Source organism: Zonotrichia albicollis, chromosome 13 (genome assembly GCF_047830755.1).
Source record: "Zonotrichia albicollis isolate bZonAlb1 chromosome 13, bZonAlb1.hap1, whole genome shotgun sequence".
Classification (NCBI taxonomy): domain Eukaryota; kingdom Metazoa; phylum Chordata; class Aves; order Passeriformes; family Passerellidae; genus Zonotrichia; species Zonotrichia albicollis.
In genome coordinates this window covers 4,735,133-4,760,769 of record NC_133831.1, presented here as the reverse complement: position 1 = coordinate 4,760,769, position 25,637 = coordinate 4,735,133, and the positions used below count along the sequence as shown (strand labels likewise).

The following is a 25,637-nucleotide window of genomic DNA, read 5'->3' as shown; positions in this document are numbered from 1 at the left end:
ATGTTTTGTTATCAGGATTTTGTTGATAAACTTCCTTGCTTGTCTGTCCATGCTGGTATCATAGAAATGCAGCATTACACAGGTGGAAGCTTTGCTATTGTTCAGCTCACCTGTGTCTGGCAGCAGAGCTGCTGTTTCATTATGTTCTTAAAGGTCTCCTGTTACTGATGAGGTGCTCATGTAAAACAGGGGGTTTATATTGTGGCATTCTTAAATGCAGGGACAGAAACCCTCAGCTGTTTTCCTTGGATCCTGCTAGGTCTGATAAACACATTTTGAGAGGAGCCATGAAATGTTTTTCTTCACACTTTGTCCTGTAGCTCATAAGTCAAGACTGTCCAGAAGTGGAAAGAGCTGTTTATTTCTCTGGTCCACAGGCAGAGCAAAACCACTTCCTCAGTTTTCTAATAAGTATCTTATCTTGAGAGCACACATATTTCTATTTCAGTGCTGTCTCCCTCCTGTTCTGCAGGCCCTGTAGCAAGGGTTTGAAAACAGGGAGCTGACTTGGGGGAGTGTGTGCTTGTGCAGGGTTCCCATTCTGCTGTGCTCCAGCATGCTTGTGTTCTCTGGAGAGCTGAGAGGTGAAAGTGACACAACAGGTTATGTTAAATAACACAGATCGCTCTGCAGCTGGCCATCAGAAAACTCACAAACATTTTAATTATTAAGCTTGATTTTCTCTTTATATTCCTACTTCAAATATTTTCCTTGAAAGTACCAGTGACTGTACTAGCTGACAAGGTTAGCTATGTAAGATTTATGTGGATGGTTTAGGTGGGTAAGGTAGAATTGTATATTTTCTTTTTTGTTTATGAACATTTTTCATGGAAATTGGGAAATTACTTGATTAGAGTTAATTCCATTTGTTAAATCACTTTTTCTGTGACCCAAGGGGCCATGTGTATGCACCTTGTCCATGGAAAATCAGTGACAGTGAAGTAATAAAAATATGACAGGTTATTTTTCTTCTTCTGGTCCTTTTCTACTATTGTCTGTTACCATTTATTTGTGGATTTATGGATTCAAAGCTGGCACAATTTGCATTTCTTGTCCAATACAGATCTACGTTTTTACATATATAGCTATTTTATATGTGTGTGCATACTTTGAGTTATACATCCTTCCATTTCAGGCTCTGCAGTTGTACTGACTGAATGTTGTTTCCTTTCAGTGGATCTGATGGAAATAAAAGAAATTCGCCCAGGAAAGAATTCAAAGGACTTTGAACGTTGCAAATCAAGGCACAGAGAAGAACACTGCTTTACTGTTTTTTATGGAACCCAGTTTGTCCTCAACACCTTAAGTTTAGCAGGTACTTTTATCTTTTTTCTTTCTTCTTTAAGGTTACTGATTGAACAAGTCAAACACATTGATGGAACAGGAATGCACAGAATACTGTGGTTTTAACTTCTGCAGTTCAGGAGTGCACCAGATGCTTAAAATCTGGAGCCAGACCTTTTACTCAGCCCTTCTTGTCTGTGACCTGCTGCACTTGGAATGTTTCACTTCCCAGTGGTGCGTCATGCAAGTGTCATTTCTGATTTTTCTAGCAAGGTAAAATAACTCCAGTAAGGTTTTCAGCACTGATGGCAGAGGCAACGTTGCCCTCTTTAAGGACAGCTATTCAGTGTGGCCAGAATATTGTCCTAACACTTCTGGTCTGGCCAAAATGATTTTGGATGTAGTAGCCATAAACAGCTGTATCACAGAAATTTTCCTATCATCTATGGGCAATTGAAGACTAATTTGGAAAAATGAAGTTTTAGTCTGGGCTATTTGTGTGCATGTCACCTAATAATACTAAACCTCTTCTAAATAAGTACTAGGAGACCACAAATAAAATTGGAAAGTGATAAATTTAAATTAAGAGATCTTGTGAAACAAAGGGAATTTGTACCCTGTATCTATAGAAAGGGTTGGAACACTTTTTATTACAGGCAACATTATCCAGGGTTACAAACCTAAAGATTTTGAAATTAAAGAGACCAAAGATTTTACAGTAGAGGCTGAATACAATTTCCAACTAGTGGAATTTACTAAGAGATTTATTTTCTAAAAGGTTTGTAGTGGGTCCTTGGTCTAGAACCATACAGACGATTTATTTGGAGTTGTAGTTCTCTCTGTCCTGAGCATGAACATGCTTCTCCATTTAAATCTTTAACTTAATTGCAAAATCTTAATGTGACAAAAGGGGAGTGCTTTGTAAGTATTTAAATACTGACAGCTTTTGTTTTTAATTATCTATGGGATGAATTTCTTATTTTGCAGTACTAGATTGCAAGTACTAGAATTGCAATACTAAATTGCAGTACTGCAATACAAGTTTTTTGCAGTCAGATGCTTTTGAAATGAAAGACTAATCCTTTCTTAGAGGTTTTTAAATAAGTTTTACCATTGTTGACTGGAGTCTGTGGAAATTGTGAGTAAATGGCTGTACTTGCGTGCAGCTGTGCCAGGGAGTTCAGCTTGATTTCCTCTGACAGCCCCTCCAGTCCCTCCCCATGGCAGTTCTCAAACCTGGCCTCTGCCAATGCTTTGAAAACACTTGGTACCATGAGCTGTTGCTGTAATGCTGAGCTGCAGAACAACATAACTTTCAGTTCAGGGGGAAATCCTTTTCCTTGCTGAAGGGCTTTGTGGTGGTTCCTTAAAACAATATAAAAGAATTGTTCCTTGAGGGGAATGGTGGCTGTCATAAGGGGCAGAATTGTCTTGGGAGAAGAATTGGTTTGGCAGTGGTGGTGGGTGTTCTTTCCAAAATTGTAACTAATTGAAAAACATTTCAATGGGGAGCTGAGGCTGGGCTCCAGCTTCATCCTTGGGGTATAAAGCATTGTTTGCAAGTATGTTTAAATAAAATGTAATCTTCACCTTTTGAGAAACTTGTTTGCTTTGAAAGCTGATAAAAGATTTCAGCTCCTGAGTGAAAATAATTTTTCAGAGCTGGTTTAATTGAAGAATGCCTTCATGCAAATTCAGAGCCAGCCTGCTAAATCAAATGGACTTTGCCCAGCTGAGGGCTGTAACAATCACATCTCATGCGAGGTTATTGCAGCTTAGCTGGTATTTCCCAGGGAAAGCTGTGCCCAGCAAGCAGTTCCTCATCTTCCTTCTGTTGGGCTGAAGAATTACCAAATGAAATAATGATAAATGATGAGGACTCTTCTGGTTTGGGAATTGGAAAGGCAATCTAAATTTTAAACAAAACAAAGCAGTGATATACTAATTTGCAGGGCAGGGAAGAAGATGTGCCTGGCTTCTAGCTAGGCCACATAAGGAATTTTAGACCTTTTTTTGACTTGTATTAAAATGTGTTATATACACGACACCAATTTTGTACATTGCTCCCTTACTGTTTGTCTTGCCAAAATTTAGTCTGGAACAATCTGTGTTGAAAGGCATGGTTAAGATAAATAGAAGGTGATTATGTCAAAAGCCAGTATATTGTAATTTTGTTGTAGGTTGCTGGGAATATAATGAACCAGCCTTATTCCATAGCAGCACTGAGTTCTTTTGTCTGTGTCCTTCAAGTTGCTCTGATCTGGGTTCTGGGCTTTTGCCACTTTGGAGACAGAAGATAAGAGAATGAATTTTGCTTGTGTTACCACAGGAGCTCAGCAGTAGTTTTATAGTGTTTTTGCTGAAGTATTGAAACTTTCCTCCTCTGATAAAAGCCTTCTAAAAGGAAGTATTTTTTGTCAGAGCTTACCTAACCCCAATTTATGCTGTTTTTTATTAGCTTTATTAGTAGCAACATGAAGCTATGCAATGAGATTTATTGAAGAGGAAGGTTATCAGCAACTTTGTATACTAGGGTTTATCTAAACAAGTTATGTCTTGGTTTTGTGTTGATTTTGCTTTGATGTTTACCATAGCATATAACTTTTTTCAGCTGACTCTAAAGATGATACTGATAAATGGTTGTGTGGCTTGAATATCTTGTATCAAGAGGTCATGAGTGCTCCCACACCTGCAATCACAGAGAGGTATGTGGGCATATTTTCACTTCCTGAGACTGGGAATTGAAAGAGGAAAATCTGAATGAAATTTTTAAGGTTCAGCAACTGGTGCTTGCCAATTACACTAAGAACACTTTCCAGTTAGTGTAGGACACTGAAACCTCATGTGGAAATTCTCAATGTCTGTTTTGCTACATAGGTGCTCTGGAGTCACATTCTGCTTCATACAGTAATGTGAACTTGCCATTCACCTTGTTCTGTGCACCCAAAACAAAATCTCTTCATGAGGTCACAAGAACAGCTGGTGTTTGTGTGTTGGCTTCTTGGAAAATTCAAAAATCAGCCATATGAAGGTGAAACTGCACCTTTGTCCTTTGGAGCATGTTGTGTGTGAAACTGCTCAGGCTCGGATTGCCAGTTCTGTGGACAAAGTTTCAGAATTTCAGTATTTTCAGTAATGTCTCCATACCCCATTGCTTTCCATCACTGCTGTTAGTGAGGAAATGCTCTGCCCTTGCTTGCTCCCTGACCAAACTGTGCCCTTGACACTGGTGTTGTCAAACAAGAACAATTCCTGTTGAGGCTCAAGATCAGCTTAGCAGTGCAGTCATCTTTTAGATAAAAATTGCATATGTATTTATTTACTATTGGTGCAACTAAAAATATTTTACTGTGCATCTAAAACTGACATGCACTGTAATGAGGATTTTCTTTAAAATTCCTTAAAACCCTCTCCCTTCCCTCTAGTTTTTAATTTTTACGCATCTAACAGATACTTGAGCCAACAGCTCAAAGATAAATCTGGCAGAAATCATTGACTGTATGGAGTTACTCCAGTTTAGATTAGCTGAAGTTTTGGCTCACTTTATCCTCTTACTTTTTTACAGCTTCTGGTTACTCATTCTTTTCTGTCCTGCCCACCCTTCCCCTTCCTGTGTTGTTTATGTGACTGTAAAATGCAGCAAAGTACATGTTTACAAATGTGGTAAAAAAAACTGGCTGGATCCTTGAATGCTGCACTGGTAATGTTTTTGCTTTGCTAAAAGAGATGAATCGTAAGACCTTTAAGTATTTCTATTGAGTTTTGTCTATAGATTTTGAAATTTCATTGGCTGTATATTCTTTATAATTGTATGATTCTTTTTTCTCCCTCTTCTACAAGCTGGCTGAGAAAGCAGATCTATTCTGTTGATCAAACTAGAAAAAATAGGTAAGAAATTCTGTCTTTTTTCAGACTTTCAGTGACTTTTTGTTGCAGATTCTAACATGGAATGAAAAGAAATAAAGAATTCATTGTGCAAAATGTGGAGTATGAGATCCCTGAAAATGGCATTTGCCTTTGCTTTAGCAACTTGAGTTTTGCCTTTTGCTAAATACAATGTGTTCATAGCATTCCCTCAGGTTTATTTTCATGGTATAACGAGGAAACAAATGATGACAGCTAAGTATTTTAAATTTTAACCTAGAATTACTTTGCCAGAATGAGCAAGGTGTTATTTTAGGAATTCAGTTTGGCTGGCAACTGCCTGGCCATGGGCATGTCTCTGCCTTGTATTTGGATGGACCAAAGCCAGACAATCACCTCTGACCTGGTGCTTCTCAAGAACCCAGGGGCTCTAGCTCCCAGTGTGATGTGTGGCTTCATGTGTTTGGGTTTCAGTAGCTCCTTTCAGGTCCATCTGTGATGTGGCTTTGTAGCTTTTACACACAAAGGAGACATTTTAAAAAATGAATTCAGCTGCACACCTCTCCTTAGAGTTGCCAGAAATCGTGTGAGAGTAACTGAGAAGAATGTTAACTTTTCCTCCCTTCTGTGTTATCGTTTCACTGTTTTTTCTCTTTGTCTGAAACATGCATTTTATTATTAAGTACAAATCAGTGTAGAAAAGCTCATGCTTTCCCTGTTGTGTACAGCTTTTCCCAAAAGCAAACTGCAGTGAGGTGTTTCACCGTGTGGCTGAGGCTGTGGTATTGCAGGAAATCACACCTTAGTGCAGACAGCCTGTGGCACAGTGCAGGCTGAGCTGAGACCCCATTTCACAGCTGTGTTTCCCCAGCTGGCCACAGTCCCATCCTCTACTGGACATTGACTTTACCCCGATGCATTTTCAGAGCTAACCCTGCAATGGGGGTGTGCTGTTGGGTTCACACAGCAAAAGCAAATGTTAGGATGGAGCAGCTGGGGCTGACAGTAGGTGTCTGCTGAAGAGGTTTCATTTGTTGCTTTAGGATTGTTTTATTGCTACAAGGCAGCTCGGTTGGGATCAAGAAGACTTGCACTTCTCTTCCTAGATGATTCATGCTTTTAGAAAAATTCAGGATAGGAGTTTGGACTGAGGTCTGTTGTGTTCAGAGCTGTGGTTTTTAGGAAGGTTAATTGTAAGGCTACCAAGCAAGTCCTGTTCCACAGGTTGATTTTTTTCCAGTGGTAATGAAGTCCCAGCTCTTTGTTTTCTCTTGCCCTTGTCTGGCCAGAGGAAATGGCTTGTGCTTGGTGTTTAGTGTACAAATGGAGTGCTCCTTCTTGCTCCTAATAGTGGTTTTTTCCCCAGAGTCTGGCGACAAGGCGGAAAGCCAGGAATTTCCTGAGTTCTAATCTGGCTTGGGCATGGAATTTGGCTTAGTTCCTTCTTGCTTTGCCTCTTTCCCTCTTGCACAATGGAGATGAGAATATCACAGGGTAGCTGCTGGAATGGACAATGTGGAATGGAGCTGTTACTTTCATCTACGTGCTGATTGGTTTTGTTGCTTTCAAGCAACTCTGTTCTGACCTTGTGTTTGCAGAGGTTTAATGGCTCCTGAATTGTCCTGTAGGCCAAGGCAGAGTCCCTCAGTCTTGTTTTGTTGGATGTTGTTGGCATTGCTTTAATATTTTGTGGGCTTTAGAGGTCTTGTACCTGTGCTGCCTTGCTGTTATCCGGAAAACTTTTGTTTTTGAAGTGTTACTGGGATATCATTGGGCATTCTGGAACTCTGTGAAAGGAGCTAGCAGATCTGTGTAAATGGAACTGGAAGGGAAGACTTGGTTGGGAGAGAAGAATGAGATCATGTTCAGATGTTGCAGAAGGGAAGAGTCTTGCTGCTGCAAATCAGCGTTACCAGACTGAATAACATCCAGAGAAAAAGGTTAAAATGGTATTGAAAATTGGGGTTTTTTATTCTCTGTTTGTGCTCATCTGTTCAGTACAGCCTTTGCTTGATGTTTTCTGTGCCTGTAATCCAATTTCAGTGAAAGAAAGGCTGGTGTTCATCTGACCAGGTATAAACATCTACATTTGAGCTGATTATCTAGATCTGATTATTGCTGAGACAGAGATACATATCTATGAAACATAGTTATTTTAATTCCAAATTACTTGAAATGCCTGTTTCTCCATGTCTACCTTGCTTCCATGTAGCTGTTAAGTTTATATCAGTTTACAGGTATGTGAGATGAACTCCACACAAAATGTTTCAATAGTCACATTTTTGTGTAGATAAAAATATATGAGTAGCTGTCTAGACACAACACATTGTGGTGATTTTGCTATCCTTTTTTTTTTCCTCTTTTTCCCCCAGTATCAGTCTTAGAGAGCTGAAAACTGTCCTTCCCCAAGTAAACTTCAAAGTGAGCAGCATGAAGTACTTGAAGGATAAATTTGCGGTAATTACCTGATTACTCAAATGTGTTTGGTAGTATCTGATAAGTGTTGATGTTTCTTTTTAGGACACTTCCTTTTTTTTTGATTTATATAATGTACAGTGATTAATCTGTCAGCTTGGCTTTGCCTATATCTGAGGGTATAAGAAAATACAGATATAAATGTTCCTTCTTTTCATTGTGTGGTCCCCAAAGCCAACATTGGCTTTTGAGCTCCAGTACTGAGCAAGTACATAGAAAAGTATTTTTTCTTTTTTCTACATGAATTTAATAATAATTTTTTTTCAATATTATTAACTAATAACCTCTTCTCTCCAACTAATGCCAATATTAATAACTTTTGAAGGTCATTCCGTTCCTACAGGAACCTTGAATATCCCCACCCTTTCCTGCTTTCCAGTTCTCCACCCTTAAAGCAGACATTCTTGCTTCTGCTGGCCCAGCTCACAATGACTAAATGATGCTCTTCTTCTCTCTTGGTTATGGAAGTGGAGTGAGGGTGCAAAATGCAAGGCCAAAGATGGGGGCTAGGAACACCATGTCATAAACCAACATCTGTTTTCTTGTTTGTATTCTTAAAAACATAAATAAATTTAAAAATTCAAGCTGGAGTAGAACAGAGAATGCCAACTGGAGTAAGAGTAACTTGTTCATTGTGCAAGGGGCAGTTCAAGGAATTCTAAATTCACTGTGTGCTACTTTCTGTTGTAGGAAATAGGTGCTCACAAGGAAGAGCTTACTTTTGAACAATTTCATTTGTTCTACAAGAAAATCATGTTTGAACAACAGAAATTGGTAAGCTTTTAATAAATTGTCTTCATGCTGTTCAACTGCTGCATCAGAGTAGTCAGAGCTGGTTATCTTTTTGTTTGTTACTGATTTTCTTTTTTCCTTGTTCTTGTACCAGAAAAAGAATGAGTGCTGTACTTGATGTGTAGATAACAATCACTGTTAGCAATTGGCCTAAGGAGATGAACAAGTCATTCATGATGCTTCTTGGGTGTTGGTAGTAAAGACAGGCACAGACATTGGTGGGTTTTTAGGGGGAACTAATTTTGTGAGTTTGTTCAGGATGCTTTCGTGAGTTTGTTCAGAATGTCTTTTCATTAGGTTTGGCTGGTATTTTTTACTGGTAGGAGCAATTCCATATTCCAGATTAGCAGCAGCAAGTCCATTAGAGGACATGCATGAGACAGTCCTTGGGAGGCATAAATGCTGTGGAATTACATTTTAGCTAATTCAAGTGGGCAACTGCCTGACTGTTTCCTTGTATTTGCTGTACAGATTCATGAAGCTGGTGGAAACTGCATACTTTTAGTGACTCTGAAAGTTAGGAACCCTTTAAAACTGTGTGAAAACACATAATTTGAAATTACTTGCATGAATGTCTTTCTTCACTATGTGCTTATTGTGGATTCAACTTTAATTTTGCAGATGCTAAAGTAGAAGCTTAGATAGTCAAAGTCAATGCTGATTTTCTGGCAATACAGCTTGTGCTGTTTAAAAGTGATGCTGAAATCATGGTGAAGTGATAAAACCCCTAGATTAACTGGCAGGATTTTAGTTTTGGCCATGAAAGTCCTGTTAATTAGCCTGAGCAGAAAGCTGAAGAGTAAAACACACAGCAAGGAGCCTCTCTGACTTCTTTAAGCTCCTGTTATTGCCCTGTGTGAATCATTGCAAAGAAATTTCTCAATTTGCTTACAAGTGCTTTGGGTCACTTGATAAGTTTCCTGAAATCTCTAACGATGCTGTGCCAAGCTAGAAACAATTTAGGTTTTATATTCACTTGAATAAATGTGATGAATGATACTTAATTCCAGTTTTTCTGTGGTATCAAACAGTAAAAGCTCCCCAGAAATTTGACTGCTTGTGCTTTGTCAAAGCAAGTATTTTGTATGAGAATTGTGTTCACATTGAAAGGCCTGAAGTGCAGTTGCCAGCCTTGGCAGTATGGTTTTTCTTATGTATTTAATTAAAAATGTGTCTTGCCGACTTGTGTGCAACTGCTCTAGAGCAGATAGGCATTTATTTCCCCTTTCCAAACCAATCGCCATTATTAGGTGGACTTAGATAGGAAATTGGATATTCTTTATGTTTTTTCCCTTTTTTTATGTTTGATTTTTTTGTTTGTTTGTTTTTTGTTTGTTTTAAGATTCTTGATGAATTCAAAAAGGATTCCTCTGTTTTCATTCTTGGGTGAGACTTTTCATTTCTATTATTTTTCCACATTTTCATATGGTTGTAGTGTTGCAGGATTGTTTTTATATTACCTCACTTTTTTTTAAATTTTATTTTTTGTTCTAATATTTTAGTAAGTCAAAAGAAATCATGAACGTTTTTGCATTCAGAAAGGTGAACTTACGTTGCAAGTAAGCCCTGGTGATTGCTTTTTACTTTCTGCCTACAAAAATGGTATGGACTGAAGTTGCCTGTCCTCTGATTTTATAAAGAGCTGAACAGAGCTATAGAAGGACAATTTGATGCAGAAAGTTTTGCTTCAGTCTGGAGAGTGGTGTGGTGCACAGGCTTTGCTTAGAGCTGAGCTGAATGCTGATAGTAATGGTTTCTGCATCTTCCACTTGATGGACTTGAAAGTTCAAGTAAGATGTGTACAGCATGAGGAAGGTGCCAGGCATTGCTGACCCATTGACTGTGGATTAAACTGGTTTATCTTAGTTTTGAATATGACACTAACAGATTAAGGAAGTAACTGTAAAATTTGCTCTGAGTATACTGAGTATTTCCTTAACTCTGGGTCATGTAATAATTAAACTGTGAGGCTGCTTAAAAGCACAGATTTGTAAGCACCTTCCTGGTACAGGATGCTGCTGTTTTTTGTGACTTACAGAAGGCACATCAGTGATATCACTTTTCCTTGGTGCAGCTGCACCTTGTCCCTTTTTCAGAAGATTTAGGTCTATCACAGTAGTTCATCTAAATATTACATAAAAGGAATTACTGTGAAGTGTGGCTCTGTGATAATTTAAAAGAAGCTTTTGCCTGTACCTCAACTAAACTTACCAAAACCCTGGTCAAGTTAATGCAGCTCATTTGCTACAAAGCAATGGCTACAGATTTGGTGCTTTTCCCAATGAATCCCTCTCAAAAGTACATCAGGAATCCAGGAGGCTCAAAATAAGTAATTGGATGATAAAAGCCTCCTCTAAATCCCATTGAATTTACAAAAAGTCTCTTGCTGGTGGCAGCACCTTTATACTGTAAATCTAAGATACAAACCCATGTAATCTTCTGCTGTAACATCTGATTAACCTCTCTTATTTCTTTAGCTTCATTTTCCCTTTCTTTTTTTTTAAAGAAATACTGACCGTCCAGATGCTTCAGCAGTTCACCTCCATGACTTCCAGAGATTCCTGCTACACGAGCAGCAGGTGGGGAGGTTACAGAAATACTGAACTCTTTTTCTTGGGGCTGTATCACAGAATTCTGTGCTCATTAAAAAGAAATGTGAGGAGTCATAGAATATGATTGATGCCACTGTAATACTGGGCCTTGGAAAGATTTCTCCTTCTCCATTAAAGTCCACAAGAACTATTATTTTTCATCTATATAAAGCTTCTGAACGTGCACCAGAGGACAAGAGGGAGGACAAAGTAAATAAGGTTTTAACAAGCCTCCATTTAGTCATGTAGATAAACAGACAAGGTTAGAAATAAATGCTGCTTGCAGTCGGAGATGAATGCCTGGTCTGGTCCCTGCTGTCACCAGAGGAGCACTGGGGTGATGCCTTGGCCGTGGCCCCATTTTTGCAGCTCTCACATTGCTGCCTGCCTGCATTGCAGTCAGAGGTAATTTCCTATTGAATGGAGCCAGTTGGATGTCCCGTGCCAGCAAGCAGATAAGGATAAAGGCAGGGATTGGAAATGTGTCTTCGTGGATTCCTGTAATGTTATTTAGCACAGACTCCATGTGAAAAAATGGTGCAGTATTTGGTAGGCACTGCTGAGCTCCAGGTTTGCAAAAGTGATTGAAAAATGAGACCTACACTTCCTGTGTAAGCTTGCTACTTTCTTTTTCTCCCAATTTCACTGTTTTCAAAGGATGTTTTCTAAGGCACTGTTATTTAAGGCACTTAGAAATGAAAGAGATTATAGTTAAGGCATGTCCAAGGAGGCCAGCTTTTTTCCCTGTCAATGCACCTATGTACTTAGTGTGTCTCTCTCTGTAGATCTCTCTGTTCCTTGTTTGATTTTTGTACTGAATAACACCACTTCTAAAGTTGTTTTTTTTTTACTGTATTGCAATTATCTGAAGGAATCTTGGGCACAGGATCTCAGTAAAGTCCGAGAACGAATGACAAAGTTTATTGATGACACTATGAGAGAAACTGCTGAACCTTTCCTCTTTGTTGATGAGGTGAGATAATGGTGCTTTGTAGTAGTTCTCATAGACTTCTTTCACAGAATTTTCACTGGGTGCCAGGACTTGTAGTCCCCTCTTGCTGCATTGCTGGGTTTCTTTAATTTTCATAGGGTAAAAATGTTTAAATTCAGTCTCTTTGTTTTGTAGTTCCTCGCTTACCTATTTGCAAAAGAAAACAGTATTTGGGATGAGAAATATGATTCAATAGATGTGCAGGACATGAATAATCCTTTGTCCCACTACTGGATTTCCTCCTCTCATAACACGTAAGTTACCAGAAGTCCCATTGTCTATCCCAGTTCAAAAAATGTAGCAATGTGAGAGAGACAGTAAATTATGCCAGAAATGTGCTGTGTGGATGTGTGAAACCTTCCTACAATGTGGTCTAAATGTGACAAATGGAGTTTCTGTGACTCTTTTTTCCCCTTCTCATAAGATCTTAGAGGTTTTGAGATATAACTCAGGTTCCAGAAAATGCAAGTCCTGTGGATTAAACTGGTTTATCTTAGTTTTGAATATGACACTAGTAATATTCAGTCCTGGTAAAAAACATAAAGTATTGAGTTGAAACTGTTCTGAAAGCCTCTCTGCTTTCAAGAATTTAAGTTACTGAAGGGGCTTCCTTTTTTTCCAAGCACCAACAGTCTCACTGAGCTCACGTCAAAATTCATTAATTGTACAGAGTATGTGATGATGAGTTTGTACTGTCTTCAAATGAAGGGGATTTGCTCATCTGGCACTGTAGTGGAAAACAAGGTGTAAAGAGAGGGAGGAGAGATGAACAAATAAAATAATGCAGGGAATGCAATAAAGTGGATATAGATATAGCATGCAGGTGTATTTTGAAGTATAAGGGGTGATATTACTCTAAATACCTCCCACATGCTCATGCATTAGCATAATGAGGTTTAGGTGGGTTTCAAAGCTCATGATTTGCTCTCCAGAAGGATGTCAGGTTGGTTGCTATTTAGATTGAGCCTTTAACCTGCTATAGTTTGGTCTGTTCAAAAACCTGAGAGCATCAGGTTCAGCGAAGTCTGTTTCTTCCATCAGAATCAGAAAAACCAAAACAAATCAACATACATTGTCCATAAGAGGAGGCAAAATATCACCCAGTGGGTGAGTGAGAACTGGTTGAAATTGACTGCCTCTCTTTTTTAACATTTCCTTTTGCTCCTTAGGTACCTGACAGGAGACCAGCTTCGCAGTGAATCCTCCACAGAAGCTTACATCAGGTGCCTCAGGATGGGATGTCGATGTATTGAGTGTGAGTAAAGAGCTTGTGGAGTGGTTTGTAACATTTGGTCTGTACAAGTAGTTTCCCCTGTTTACCAAGAAAGAAAAAAGAACTGAAATCAAGAACTGTTTGCTTTCTGAATTTGAAGTTAGTCATACAAAAATCACTGATTCCTAAATTGTTTTTCTTATTTCTCACCAATGCCTTGTTCACTTCCTCTGATTCTTGTTCCCAGGCAGTTTTAAGAGAGTCTTCCTAAATCTCCTCTCACTTTACACCAAAAATTAAATCCTGAATCCATATGAAAGCTTAGGATTTAAGCTGGAGTACTTGTATAGTTTATTTACCTTCATTGTAATACAGACAAGCCTAATACACAGAGATTTTTGTGATGTTGTGCCTTTTGTCATCCTGTTTAACTTGCTTGTAAATCAGTTAATGTCTTTGTTCTCCAGCAATTGTGTATGTGTCTGCAGCACTGTACTTATTGTGTTCCTTATTGAGAATTTTCACTTCAATTTCATGTTGTTTATTTGACTAATGCAAAATGTATCTCAAATTAGAGTTTCAGGGTTGAAATAAACAAAAGACAGAAGCTCTCAGCTTGTCACTTGTTGGAATGTATTTATTCCTGGAAAATTACTGTAAACTAGTAGATTGACACTATAGTTGCCTGAATCTCTTATTTCCAGATTTCCACACAATTATGCTTTGGGAACATTTTGTAATGTATTTTATTTGTCTTGCTCTTACTTAAGTAAAGTCAGTTTCCTCTGTGAGAGAATAAATTCATCTGATGGGATATTTTATTAGAATATTAAGGTCTATGAATCAGTATATAGACCACTGAAGTTTTGGATGTATTCTTCTTACCAGAGTAATTTCAGGAGCTACCAGGTCTCTTACTTTTCCCACTGCTTGTGTTTCCTAGTGGATTGCTGGGATGGTCCTGATGGGAAACCCATCATTTACCATGGATGGACACGGACAACAAAAATCAAATTCGATGATGTAGTGCAGGCAATCAAAGACCATGCCTTTGTTACATCTGAGTAAGCTTTATTTTCCTTCAGCCTGTTTTCATGTGCTTAGACCTTTCTGAACTGAATTTCACTGTAATCTAGAGCAAAAAGTAATCACAGAGTAATGGATTCCAATAGCCTTCATTATTGCCACATGTGGGTGTTTAATAGATGCTGTTTTGAGGAAGAGTTCCCGAGCGTAACCATTTGTTGCTAAGGAAGACAGTGAATACCCTAAAGTATAGTGTTTCCAGCTCCTTTTTTGGGTCTTCTTTTATTAAGTTGCAAGTGAAACTTCAAATGCTTAATAGTCTGTCTTAAATCTTACAAAAAAATAAACAAAATGGTACAATTGACAAAGAATAGTCTGTCACATGGTGTTTCTATTATAGGGAAGGTCTTAGCTGAGAAGATACAGAACTCAGAGCATGTCCCCTGAACTGGTAACCTCAGTTTAGATCTGCATCTCTGCCCTTCTTTAACTTGTGCTGAGATGTCCTTAACCTGAAAAATATTACCCAATAATTGGGGAACAAATCAAGCTGTCAGTGTCCTGTTTTTCCATGTTACCACTTGGACACAGAGATGCAATATTTTCCCATGTGCCTCAGTGTCTGCAAAGGAACTTTGTGTTAGTGACAACCATAACATAGGATGCATTAGTGTTAGTGACAACCATGCATGGGATGGTTTCAGACTCTTCTCAGAGTACATGTGAAGGAAAACAGACATGATTTTGAGGAGAGGTGAAGCAAATTTTCACATTATGGTGCTTTAGCAGTGAATCTGTGCCGAAAGAGCTTGGAGGGAATCTTTCTCCTTGCAGATATTAAAATCTTGGCTGGATAAAGTTCTGAACAACCTGATCTAACCTAGGAATTGGGCCTTCCCAAAGAAGGGGTTTGGGTTAGGTGGGCCTTCACAGGTCCCTTCTGACCTTGGCAACTCCATGATTGCACATCTGTTATTATTTTTTGTGTCTATATCTTTCTTTTGTCTTCTTGTTTCCTTTAAATATTTTTCACTCATCTGGGGGCTGAGGGAGGGTGTTGCCTTCCTTGCCTTGCCAGCTGTAGCAAAAAGAAATTGTCTTCACCTTGGTTTTGTCCACCAAAGATACCCAGTGATTCTGTCGATTGAAGAGCACTGCAGTGTGGAGCAGCAGCGACACATGGCCAAAGTGTTCAAGGAGGTGTTTGGGGATCAGCTTTTGATGAAGCCTGTTGAAGCCAGTGCAGATCAGCTCCCATCACCAACCCAGCTGAAAGAAAAAATCATCATCAAGGTAGGCTTGCTTTGTGTGCTGGGAGAGAAAATAGGAGAATAAGAGCAGGAGCCTGAAATACTCTTGCTGACTTCACAGATAAGTTTCAAGAAACCCCTTGCTTGAAGTGTTTACTGGTTACATTTGCCAATAATGTACAGTGTTCTGTAAAACTCTGTATTAAAGTGCTTCCTCTTGGTTTCCTTTGCAGTAAGTGTTGGCAGTTCAAGTGCCAGATCAAACGTTAGCTCTTTTCTAAAGGTCTTCTACCTCCTGAAATGTCATTGCTAAATTTCAGTGAGGGTTCGCTGTTGCAGATGTTTCATCACACACGTTTTACACCATGTGGCCTGCTTAAAAATGATAGAAGTATGTTCTTAAATAGGAAGATAGATCAGTATTACTGTTTTTTTTTTTCAAAGACTGCCCTTCATTCAAGTGAAACCCAAACTCTTGCGGCTGCACACTGAAGTTGTAAAGATTTCACAAATTGATGAGTGTTTGCTAAGTCAGTGTGATTTAAATATGCAGTTTAGGGAGCCACTTGTGAAACACAGAGGCACTGCTCTGAGAGGGCAGTCCCTGTCAGTGCAACAACAACACAAGCAAAAGATTTCTCAGATTGAAACTGTGGTAGAACTTTTCAAACGGCAAAATTTGGTGAACAATCTCAGGGCTGCTTGCGATCTCTGTAGTAAAACAATAATTACTTTTGTCTGTGCTTCTGTTTTCTTGCTCTTGTAACAGTATTGGATCCTATGTATTAGACATCTGAATGGAAGAAATAAGGGTAGATAGGTGTAAGAATATGCTCCTGAATGTAAGATTGGAAAAACCAGAACTCCACTATAAGGTGGAAAACTTCTGTGCTTAAGTTTTTGGGGATTTTTTTTGTTCTCTCCAGACTGTTGTTTCCGTGCAGAGCAGAGAGGGGACTTGCAATGGGCACATGATTAATAATAATGTGACAGATCTGATTTAAAGGGAATTGCAAACTATTATGAGTGTGCACAAGAGAACATCCATATCACTCTGTGCTGTCTAAAAGAGCATTGACAAGTCTTTAAATAGATCAGCACCTGCCAGTGAGCTGGTTGTGTTGTTTGGCTTTTGTTTGGAAAATGTTGTCAGTAAACAGTCAGAGGCAACACCTACTTCACTGGCCTGTGAGATTATTCAGATAGGCCTGTCAAAATGAAATCAGCCAAGAGTAGGCTGTGCAGAACTGAACATGGTTGAGGTCTGGTATGAGATGATTAATTCCATTATTAACTGCAGTTAAGTAATTGATGTTGCCTGTGGCCCGTTGAGACACTTCTGTGAACTCTCTAAAGAAAGTAGAACTTGACCCCTTTTTTCACAAGAGATTTCCCTTGTACTAATTTTTCTCATAAAAGGGTGAATTCCTCATTCATTTTAATTCCTTAGCTTTTCCTTTTGTTTTGAGTTTTGTTCCTTATGTGCTACTTTCTGCAGAAGGATTCCTGTTTATCCTTCTTTCTTGGTATGTGTCACTTCATGTTTTCTGTTCTCCAAAGAATGGGGAGATCTTATCAAACTACTTGTTTCTTCATTGCTTCAGTGATACCTCTGCTAGTTTTTTTAACATCTATTAATGGGATCTAAATTTTAAAGAAACAAGTTCCAGTCCTGTTATTCCTTGTGGAACAGCTGCTGTTATGATAATGACAGAAGGTGGGTGTGCAATAGAGAGAGATACTTCCAGGAACTCTGAATGTGCTGAAAGACTACGACCGATTTTATGTGTGATTATCTCTGAGTGTGTGAATGTTTATTTTTTTTCTCTGTTTTTTAAGCACAAAAAACTGGGGCCAAAGGGAGACATTGATGTGAACTTGGAAGAAAAGAAAGAAGAAAAGAAGCAACAAGGAGAACTTTACATGTGGGACACAATAGAACAGGTATTATTTCTATGACATCTGCTACAGGTTGTTGATCAGTTCTGTAATACTGAAAATTTACATGAATTTCCTTAATATTTCTGCAAGTAATATTGTCAGTTGAACAAGTATGGATGAGGGAAAGACAGTCTTTTTTTTATTGTTGCACCATGTTTTGAGATGGTGGTTGAGAGTGATTAGTGAGTTTCCCTCTGTTAATGGTTTTAACTTTTAACTCCCAACTTTCAGAAATGGACTCGGCACTACTGCGCTATTGCTGATGAAAAGCTTTCATTTAGTGATGATATAGAACAGAGTGCTGATGAAGATTCATCCAAGGTGATGGCTGTGTTTGATTGTTTAATCATGTTCTTTTTATTATTTGAGATTATTTCAATGTCTACAGATGTGTATTTTTTATCCTGATGAAATTTTAGAGATTCTGTATTAGATAACAAGTGTGGGGATAAAAAAAACTATAAAAGGGTCTTTGCCAAGGTCAACTCTAGTTAACCTTATTTTTAATAAAATAACTTTCCCCCTTGGTTAGTGGAGGACTTGCAAGGAGAAGTACAAGAACAATGAAATATAACTTCAGTACTTCTGTGCTAATGCTGATGTTTGCACTAAGTCTTTTAAGTATTACTGCTATTCTCAAACTAAGCAGAGTGAACTCATGTGTATTGTGTTATTAATGTGTTACTTGGCTGCTGTGGATGGTAAAGCAGGCTAATTATAAAGGTGATTGGCTGGAGAGTTCAGGCCTAGGGAGAACTGAAATCCTCAAATAGTAGATGGTTATGTATAACCAATGACAAGTACTTAGTTTCAAAGTCATAGAACTAGAAATGTGCTATAAAAAATTCTTATTTTCTGGTCTAGGAGGTGAAACGAACTGAACTGCACTTAAAAGAGAAATGGTTCCATGGGAAAATGAAAGGGGGGAGAACAACTGCTGAGAAACTGCTCCAGGAATATTGTGCTGAAATGGGTGGCAAGGATGGGACATTCCTGGTTAGGGAAAGTGAAGCTTTCCCTGATGACTACACCTTGTCGTTCTGGTACGGTCATTGTCATACAGATTTAATGGGGGATTTGTTTGTCTGAGTTTGGTGTTTTCTTTTTTCTTCTGGTCGGAACGTTATAAGGAGTAGTGTTGGATGGATTTCTGAGCCAGAGAGCTGTCAGACCAAATTTTGCAGAATAAATTTATGCCAGATTTTAAACTACTGTCAGTTGAAAATTACTGTTTTTTGTCTTGTAACCTCTCTTGTCAGAATGTTTGTTGTTTGTTACTTTGGCTGTTTTATGAGGTGACACAGCTTTCTTGCCTCTTCACAAGCTCCTCAAGTAGTTGACCAGGAATGGGTGGGGAAATGCTTCGAAAAAAGAAAACCTGTTACAAACCCTGTGTTTCCCTTATGCCCCCTCTGCTCCTTCAGGAGGTCAGGCAGAGTCCAGCACTGCCGGATCCGTTCCACCAGTGATGGGGACGCTGTGAAATATTACCTGACAGACAACCTGACCTTTGACAGCATCTATGATCTCATCCAACACTACAAGGAGGCCCACCTGCGATGTGCTGAGTTCGAGCTGCGCCTCACCGATGCTGTGCCCAACCCCAGCCCTCACGAGACCAAAGAGTACGTATGGAAGCCAAGCACTGCTCTCATGTCACTGTCCTTGCCTTGATTTAGGTGGGAATTTTGCATAGAAAATTCCCCTGGATTCAGGAGCACTTCAGTGTTGCTTGTCCGTGGAAGTTTGAGTAATAGGCTTCCTGAAAGATGCTGAGGGATCGCAATGACTTTGTGAGAACCTGGTACAACAAAGAGTGGTGACTGGGAAAGCAAATTTCCTAGCAGCAAGTGGAAGATCAGTGAGAACTGTAATGCTGTGGAAATGTGCCAATTCTTCCTTTGTCTGTGCAGTGTTTTACAACACCCAGTGGGTTGGGTTGGATGTTCAGTAGTTGGCTGTGGTTTGGCAACTAAGTGGTCATGGCCTGTGCCATCTGGAAGCTCTGTTCCTGGGGCAGGGAGCCCAAACAGCTACATTTGCCTAACCCCACCTCCACCTCACCCTGTCAGAGCTGGCTAGGCTGACTTCACCCCGTGTGACAGGAACTAAGCATGGTGTTTACTTCCAGCTGGTAATTGTCTGCCACAGATCCTGGGCAGAGCTTGCTCTTGTTTTTTGGCAGAACATTGTTATCGCTGCCCTTTGTTTTGTTTTCTGTGCAGTGGGCAAAAGTAAATATTTGCATGTAAAATACTAATCAGTGACTTTAAAATTCCTTTTTTTTTGTCCCCCTGGGATCTGGGAGTCACTGACCACCCATAGATTACTTTGGTGGCCAGTGACTTGGGAAAGAGAATTTAAAGGTTAGACTTTCCTGCCTTTCTGCATAAGCTGGAGATATATTGCCATTATAAGTGGCCACAGCTTCACTGAAGGCACATTGGATCCAAGACAGGTCCATCCCTATGGTGAAAGATAAAATCAAGCTCTGAATAAAAAATACAAATCCCTGGTGTCTTTCTTTTGTCTGTGTTTAGGCATTATCTTAAATCTACTATGTCAAAATGGAATAAATACTGAAAACCGAATGGCAGACTAAAAGCAGGATGCAGTGCCTTTGTTTCAGGAACAAATGCAGATTTATGTTTTATTATTTCAGACAGACAAGGTGTTCTGATATATTCTTGATGCTTTCATCCAAAATAAACTGCTGTCTTACAATGTTTTGTAATAAACTGCTGTCATAGGTGCCAAGGTGGGGAAAATCTAATGCACAATTTTTCTTAGAATGTTTGAAACTCTGTTGTTAATAACGCTGTCTGTTATTTTCCAAAAATGACATTTGACAAGCCTTGTAATGCTTTGCCCATTGTGGTTTTTCACTGCTGCAGTTGGTACTATAACAACTTGAGTCGGGGTGAGGCAGAAGACATGCTCATGCGAATTCCTCGCGATGGAGCCTTTCTCATTAGAAAGAGAGATGAACCTGATTCTTTTGCCATGACTTTCAGGTAAGAAAAGACAGGTAGGACTACCTTGCCTAGCAGCCCAACAATACTCTGGTTTTTCTTTAAAAAAAATAATGATATTTTCTTCCTTTCAAATTTTGAATGATTAGCGTGGTTGATTTGTGCAGCAGGTCCATGTATGAGAGTATGTGCAAGAGTTAATTTGTGACTGGCCTGAACCTTTATGCTTTTATAAACATTGTTTGAACACCAGCTGTCCTGTTCTTCCCATACAGAACTATGGGTGGCCCTTCTTTCATTCCCTGACACTCCTTGCTAAAGAGTGTTATTTTAAAGTTTTGTTCAAAACTACAGTGCAGATGCAGGTTCATCAATGATTCTATGTCCTTATCCCCTAGAAATCCTGACCTGTCATAAAACTGAAATGTCAAAGTGAAATTGTTGGCTCCTCTTGCCAGCGGAAATAGTTTTGAAGAGTTTTGTGGTTCTTGAAAAAGCATTAATGAAATATATAGAACTGTGATGTTCTGCATCAGGCCTTCAGATCAAATTATGTTTCTCTGAAAATGCACAGTTTAGCAAAATATAAAGTTGCTTACTTGCATACGTTATTGTGTATTGAATATTGTCCAAAATTCCCCAGTCTCCTGTTTACTATGGGGTGAAATTTTCTGCTGTTACCAAGGTGGACATTGAAGTAACAGGAGCTGCAGCATCTCAATAAAACCATTTCACACCAGGGAAAACAAGGAGTACCAAAACTTCAACAGCTTGAAAAGGATGTAGGGTCGTTTTGGATGGGATGGTTGTCAATGGATGGTTTTACTGAAAACACAAACCTTGCGTTCAAGCACAAGAAATTTGTTTTCTTTAAAAACTGATTTCCATAACTATCAAAATAATTAAATAACCATAATAATTGAATAAAGGAAGCTTTGTTAGAGACAGCTGTGCCCTTGTTCTGCAGGGCAGAGGGGAAGGTGAAGCATTTCCGAATCCAGCAGGAGGGGCGGCACTTCGTGCTGGGCACCTCGGCCTACTTTGAGAGCTTGGTGGAGCTGGTGACCTACTACGAGAAGCACCCGCTGTACAGGAAGATGAAACTGCGCTACCCCGTGACAGAGGAGCTGCTGGAGCGCTACAGCACGGTACAGGGATGGACTGGGATGGACTGGGCTGGGCTCTGGTTCTGGTACGGGATCTCTGCGCGATGTTAAGCAGGTCACTTTCTATGAAATTGAGATGGCTATACTGACTTCTCTCACAAAGGTGTGAAGAACCGCTTCATCTTTGATGATTATTTGATTAGAGAAGCCCCACTGTGTACTGGGGGTCGTTGCACTACTAAAATTGTTTTTTGGTAATAGCCTTGCCTACAGTTGGCCCTGAATTCTATGGCTGAAGTGGGCATTGATTTTAAAATGATCATGCAGATGCCAATTGCTAAGTGCTTCAGAAAAAATGAAATACTCTGCTGTGCCTCTCACTCTGGACATTTCAGGGATGGTGTCCCACTGCCTTCTGTGGTAAAAGGTACCTCTGAAAGCTCACTGTGAGATAAGCATGAGGAAATCTCCCCAGGAGACTTGTCTCTAGCCATTGACTAAACAAGGAGCCTGGATAATTAACTGAGGATAAAGGGCTGTTTTCTGGATGGATGTGTTTCATTTTGAGGGAACTTTGCTTTGGAAAGCCTGAGGTGCTGTCTTCACTTTTCAAGTATATGTCTTTTTGAAGCTGCAGGAAACTACATCTGGCAGATCTGCAGAAATCAAAACTGGAGGATTTTGTTTTTTCTGGGGAGACTAAAAGAGACTAAAAAGATTTTAGACCTCAGGATTTTTTATGATGTTGCCTATAGCAAAGGTTCTGTATCTTAGGGCTGGGTTCTGATGGAATCACAAGGAGAGGATGAAATGAAAAAAACGACTCTGTATATTGTTGTAGAGTCATCTAATAATGAAACCAGTGCTGGTACTGAAGTACTGTTACACAGAAATCATAAGTGCAGATATTTCTTTTCTGGTTGCACATAGAAGAGTACTCACAATAAAAAAATCTTTTGACTGATTAAAAGATACCTTTATGAGGTATTTCTGTTTCACTAGGTTTTACTCAGTTCATTAAACTGAGGCATAGACAGATTAAATAACATACTCATCTTCAGTTATGTTCAACTGTAGAAGTGAGCAAAACAGAGATGACTGGCTTCCCTCCTCTTCTGTTGGCCTGTGTGCTGTCAGAAAGGTGGTTTCAGAAAGAAATGTTCACTAAACATGAAGTACTTTTATAACTTCTTGATTCCTGAAACTTGATTACTTTTTCTTCCTTGTTTTTAGGAAAAAGATATTAATTCCCTCTATGAAGTCAAGATGTATGTGGAGCCCAGTGAAATCACCCCCACAGTGGTATGCTTTAAGAGATATGTTCACACTTACTGTAGACCTCTGAAAATGAGACTTGTTGGTTTCCTGTTGGCAGAAATAAAAAGAATTGAAGGCATCAGGCTGCTTGGTTTAGGTGGGGGACTGGACAACAGAAATTGAAAGGGTGTGACTTTTTTCAAGCTTCTTGTTAAAATTTGTACCCACACATTTTCTTGTGTGCAAATCCTGTAGAGATTCACTCAGTCTGGGAATTTGGGCACTTTCTGCTCTTGAGTCTGTGGAGGTGATTTGGTTTGTGGGTCTCCAAATTAAATACCTGTGAGAGGGTTTAATTTGAGAAGGCCACATCTTCAAGGAAAGAAAGTACAACATGAAAATTTGTGTTTGTGGGTGTCTGTGTACTCTTGTTCCATTAGCAAAGATCTTCTGCATGCACAAATAAGTGCAGAGTTTATTCACATGCTTTCTATAAAAATTTGGTGCCTTTGGTCTATTAATGAATTATTAGAATTTTTATCGTTTATATTCTGTTTTAAAAACAAGTGTCCCAGCAAACATTACTTGTCTGTAATTCTTGCAATGCCTGCCTACTAGCAAATTCTCATGAGAATCACCTGCTTGTAAATTTTGTCACTAATTCTTTTTAGTAATTTTTGCTGGTGAATTTGCATCGCTGCTGTAGCATTTGAGTAGGAGTAAATTCAAGATGAAGGTTTAGCTCATCCTGCTGAAACTTTTTCTTCCCAAAGGAAGTGTGATCAGCAGGATTGCTGATGGGGTTTTGAAGTGGAGGTTTTGTAGGCACCTAAGCCTGAAAACTCCAATGTGTTATAAAAATAGAGGATTTATATTTCACTTTGGGTTTTTAAAAATTTTTGGGTTTATGTTTTCTACCTTAATTATGTTGCAGCACCTAAGAAAGATTTTATTTTTTCTTTTTCTTTTTTTTCCAAGCTGATGCTTGTATAGTACCAAAGTAGCATCACTTACTTCCACCAATAGATGTCACTCAGGAACTTCAGTATTTTGTTTTCTAAGCTTCATAACAACAACAAAAAAAATCCAATCTGCCCTATTTTTTTTTGTTTTAAGATTGCATTATTGATTATTTCCTGACCTGTCCCCTCAGATGACCCCTTTGCTCTGTTTCTCTTAAAGCCTCAGAGAACAGTGAAAGCCTTGTATGACTACAGAGCCAAAAGGAGTGATGAATTGAGCTTCTCTCGAGGAGCTTTAATTCATAATGTCACAAAGGAAACTGGAGGCTGGTAAGGACAAAGATTCCTCCTGGGAGGACTTCTGGTGACTTTCTAGATGGAGGAAAAAATGAGCTTTGAGTAATAGTTTCTAAAAACTGCCTGTTGTCTGATTGCTGCTTATTAACTGTGCCCTTACAAATCTTTATGCCAGTATATTAAAAAAAACCAACCCAAACCCAAAATCCCCTCATCTTCAATTCTTTTTCATGTCTTTTTCATTTTTCTATCCCACAGCAATAACCTCAACCTGCAGAACCTCCATAGTGTGGTATACCCCCTATTTTTCCCATAATACCTCCATCCTTCCTGAACATTTGTGTTCTGGGAAGTCATTGCAATCATTGCTCTTCTTCTGTCCTTGCTCTGCTAAGCATTTCTCAAACCCACCCTTTTTAGTGCTCTGTACAGTCTCCTTTCATAACAGGTTTTCTTTTTTAGCTGGCTTGTAAATTGCTTGGAAAGCTTGGGAATCTAATGTTTCCCTGTAGTTTCTACAGGGTAATCAACCACATAATAGTGTTTTTAGTACTGGTGGGGGAAAAAGCCTCTTAAGTCATTAATTGCAGTTTACAGTAACTGTAATCCCTCTGAAATCATCTGTTACTACAGTTAATGATTGCTTTGTTAGAGCTCTTAGCTACTTCATCATTTATATTTTTGGTGATAGACAGCTAGACCATCTAGTGTGGGGTATTAATGACCAATTTCTTGGGGATTATTGCTTCATTAATAGCCTTTTGAAGCACTTAAACTTTTTTTTTCATTCTCTCTACCTGTCTGTTTAAATTCAGGTGGAAGGGGGATTATGGAGAAAAAGTCCAACATTATTTTCCATCTAATTATGTTGAAGATCTGTCATCTGATAACTCTGCTGAGCTTGAAAATCAGGTGAGGGTAATGGTTTGCTGCATTTCCTTGGCTACCTGCTGAAGTGAAAGTCTGGTTTATACACTCACAATTCCATGTGCTGTGTTTGAGGGAGCAGAATAGAGGGATGAATGCATTCTTCATTGTTCTCTGCTGCTGAATATTTTTGTCAGGACATCCCTTGCTGAAAGCTATTTAAGGAGATAGAATATCTTGAGTCGGAAGGGACCCCCACATATCTATGAATTTATGATAGCTGAATTGGTGAGGCTTTAGGAGATTCTGGTTGTTTCCTGCTAATAAAAATCATGAACAGTTTAGATTTTTTATAGTATAGACTAAAAAATATCATGCCTGAAACTTAACTAGTTTTCCTCTATAATCACTGTCTTAATATTTACAAATAAGAAAATTATATGTCCAAACACACCTTGAGTGGTTTTACTCTCCATAATCAAGTTTTTATGCATAAACCAATCCTGTTTGTCAAAATAATCTAAAAAAGTTTGGTCCCCTGTCTTGGAAAGAGAGCACTTGAACAAAAGAAAACAGAACTGAACAGTAATAAGTTTTGACATCTTTGGATTTCAAAAATAAAACATTGAATTCTTATGTTCTTCTGAAGCACTTCCAATGATTTTCCAGAAGTCTTTGGAGAAAACCACAAGTATTACATTTTTTCCCTCCTGGTTATTGTAACCTTGAGCAGAGTTGAAAAAGCAGCA

At 38.9% G+C, this 25,637-nt stretch overlaps 1 protein-coding gene across 2 annotated transcripts in view; it reads left to right on the top strand.

Annotated features, from left to right (window-relative positions):
- Positions 1-25,637, top strand: part of PLCG2 (phospholipase C gamma 2) — a 55,406-nt gene that overhangs the window by 14,767 nt on the left and 15,002 nt on the right. For both annotated transcript variants that reach the window (XM_074550808.1, XM_074550809.1), the window contains exons 3-23: positions 1,175-1,315; positions 3,896-3,989; positions 5,125-5,172; positions 7,521-7,605; positions 8,314-8,397; positions 9,758-9,801; positions 10,922-10,994; positions 11,878-11,979; positions 12,133-12,251; positions 13,167-13,252; positions 14,154-14,274; positions 15,361-15,529; positions 17,326-17,430; positions 17,659-17,748; positions 18,292-18,470; positions 18,852-19,052; positions 20,322-20,441; positions 21,367-21,547; positions 22,739-22,807; positions 23,945-24,054; positions 24,837-24,933. In XM_074550808.1, the coding sequence (XP_074406909.1) occupies positions 1,175-1,315; positions 3,896-3,989; positions 5,125-5,172; positions 7,521-7,605; positions 8,314-8,397; positions 9,758-9,801; positions 10,922-10,994; positions 11,878-11,979; positions 12,133-12,251; positions 13,167-13,252; positions 14,154-14,274; positions 15,361-15,529; positions 17,326-17,430; positions 17,659-17,748; positions 18,292-18,470; positions 18,852-19,052; positions 20,322-20,441; positions 21,367-21,547; positions 22,739-22,807; positions 23,945-24,054; positions 24,837-24,933 (2,318 nt within the window). The remainder of the gene's footprint in view (positions 1-1,174; positions 1,316-3,895; positions 3,990-5,124; positions 5,173-7,520; positions 7,606-8,313; positions 8,398-9,757; positions 9,802-10,921; positions 10,995-11,877; positions 11,980-12,132; positions 12,252-13,166; positions 13,253-14,153; positions 14,275-15,360; positions 15,530-17,325; positions 17,431-17,658; positions 17,749-18,291; positions 18,471-18,851; positions 19,053-20,321; positions 20,442-21,366; positions 21,548-22,738; positions 22,808-23,944; positions 24,055-24,836; positions 24,934-25,637) is intronic.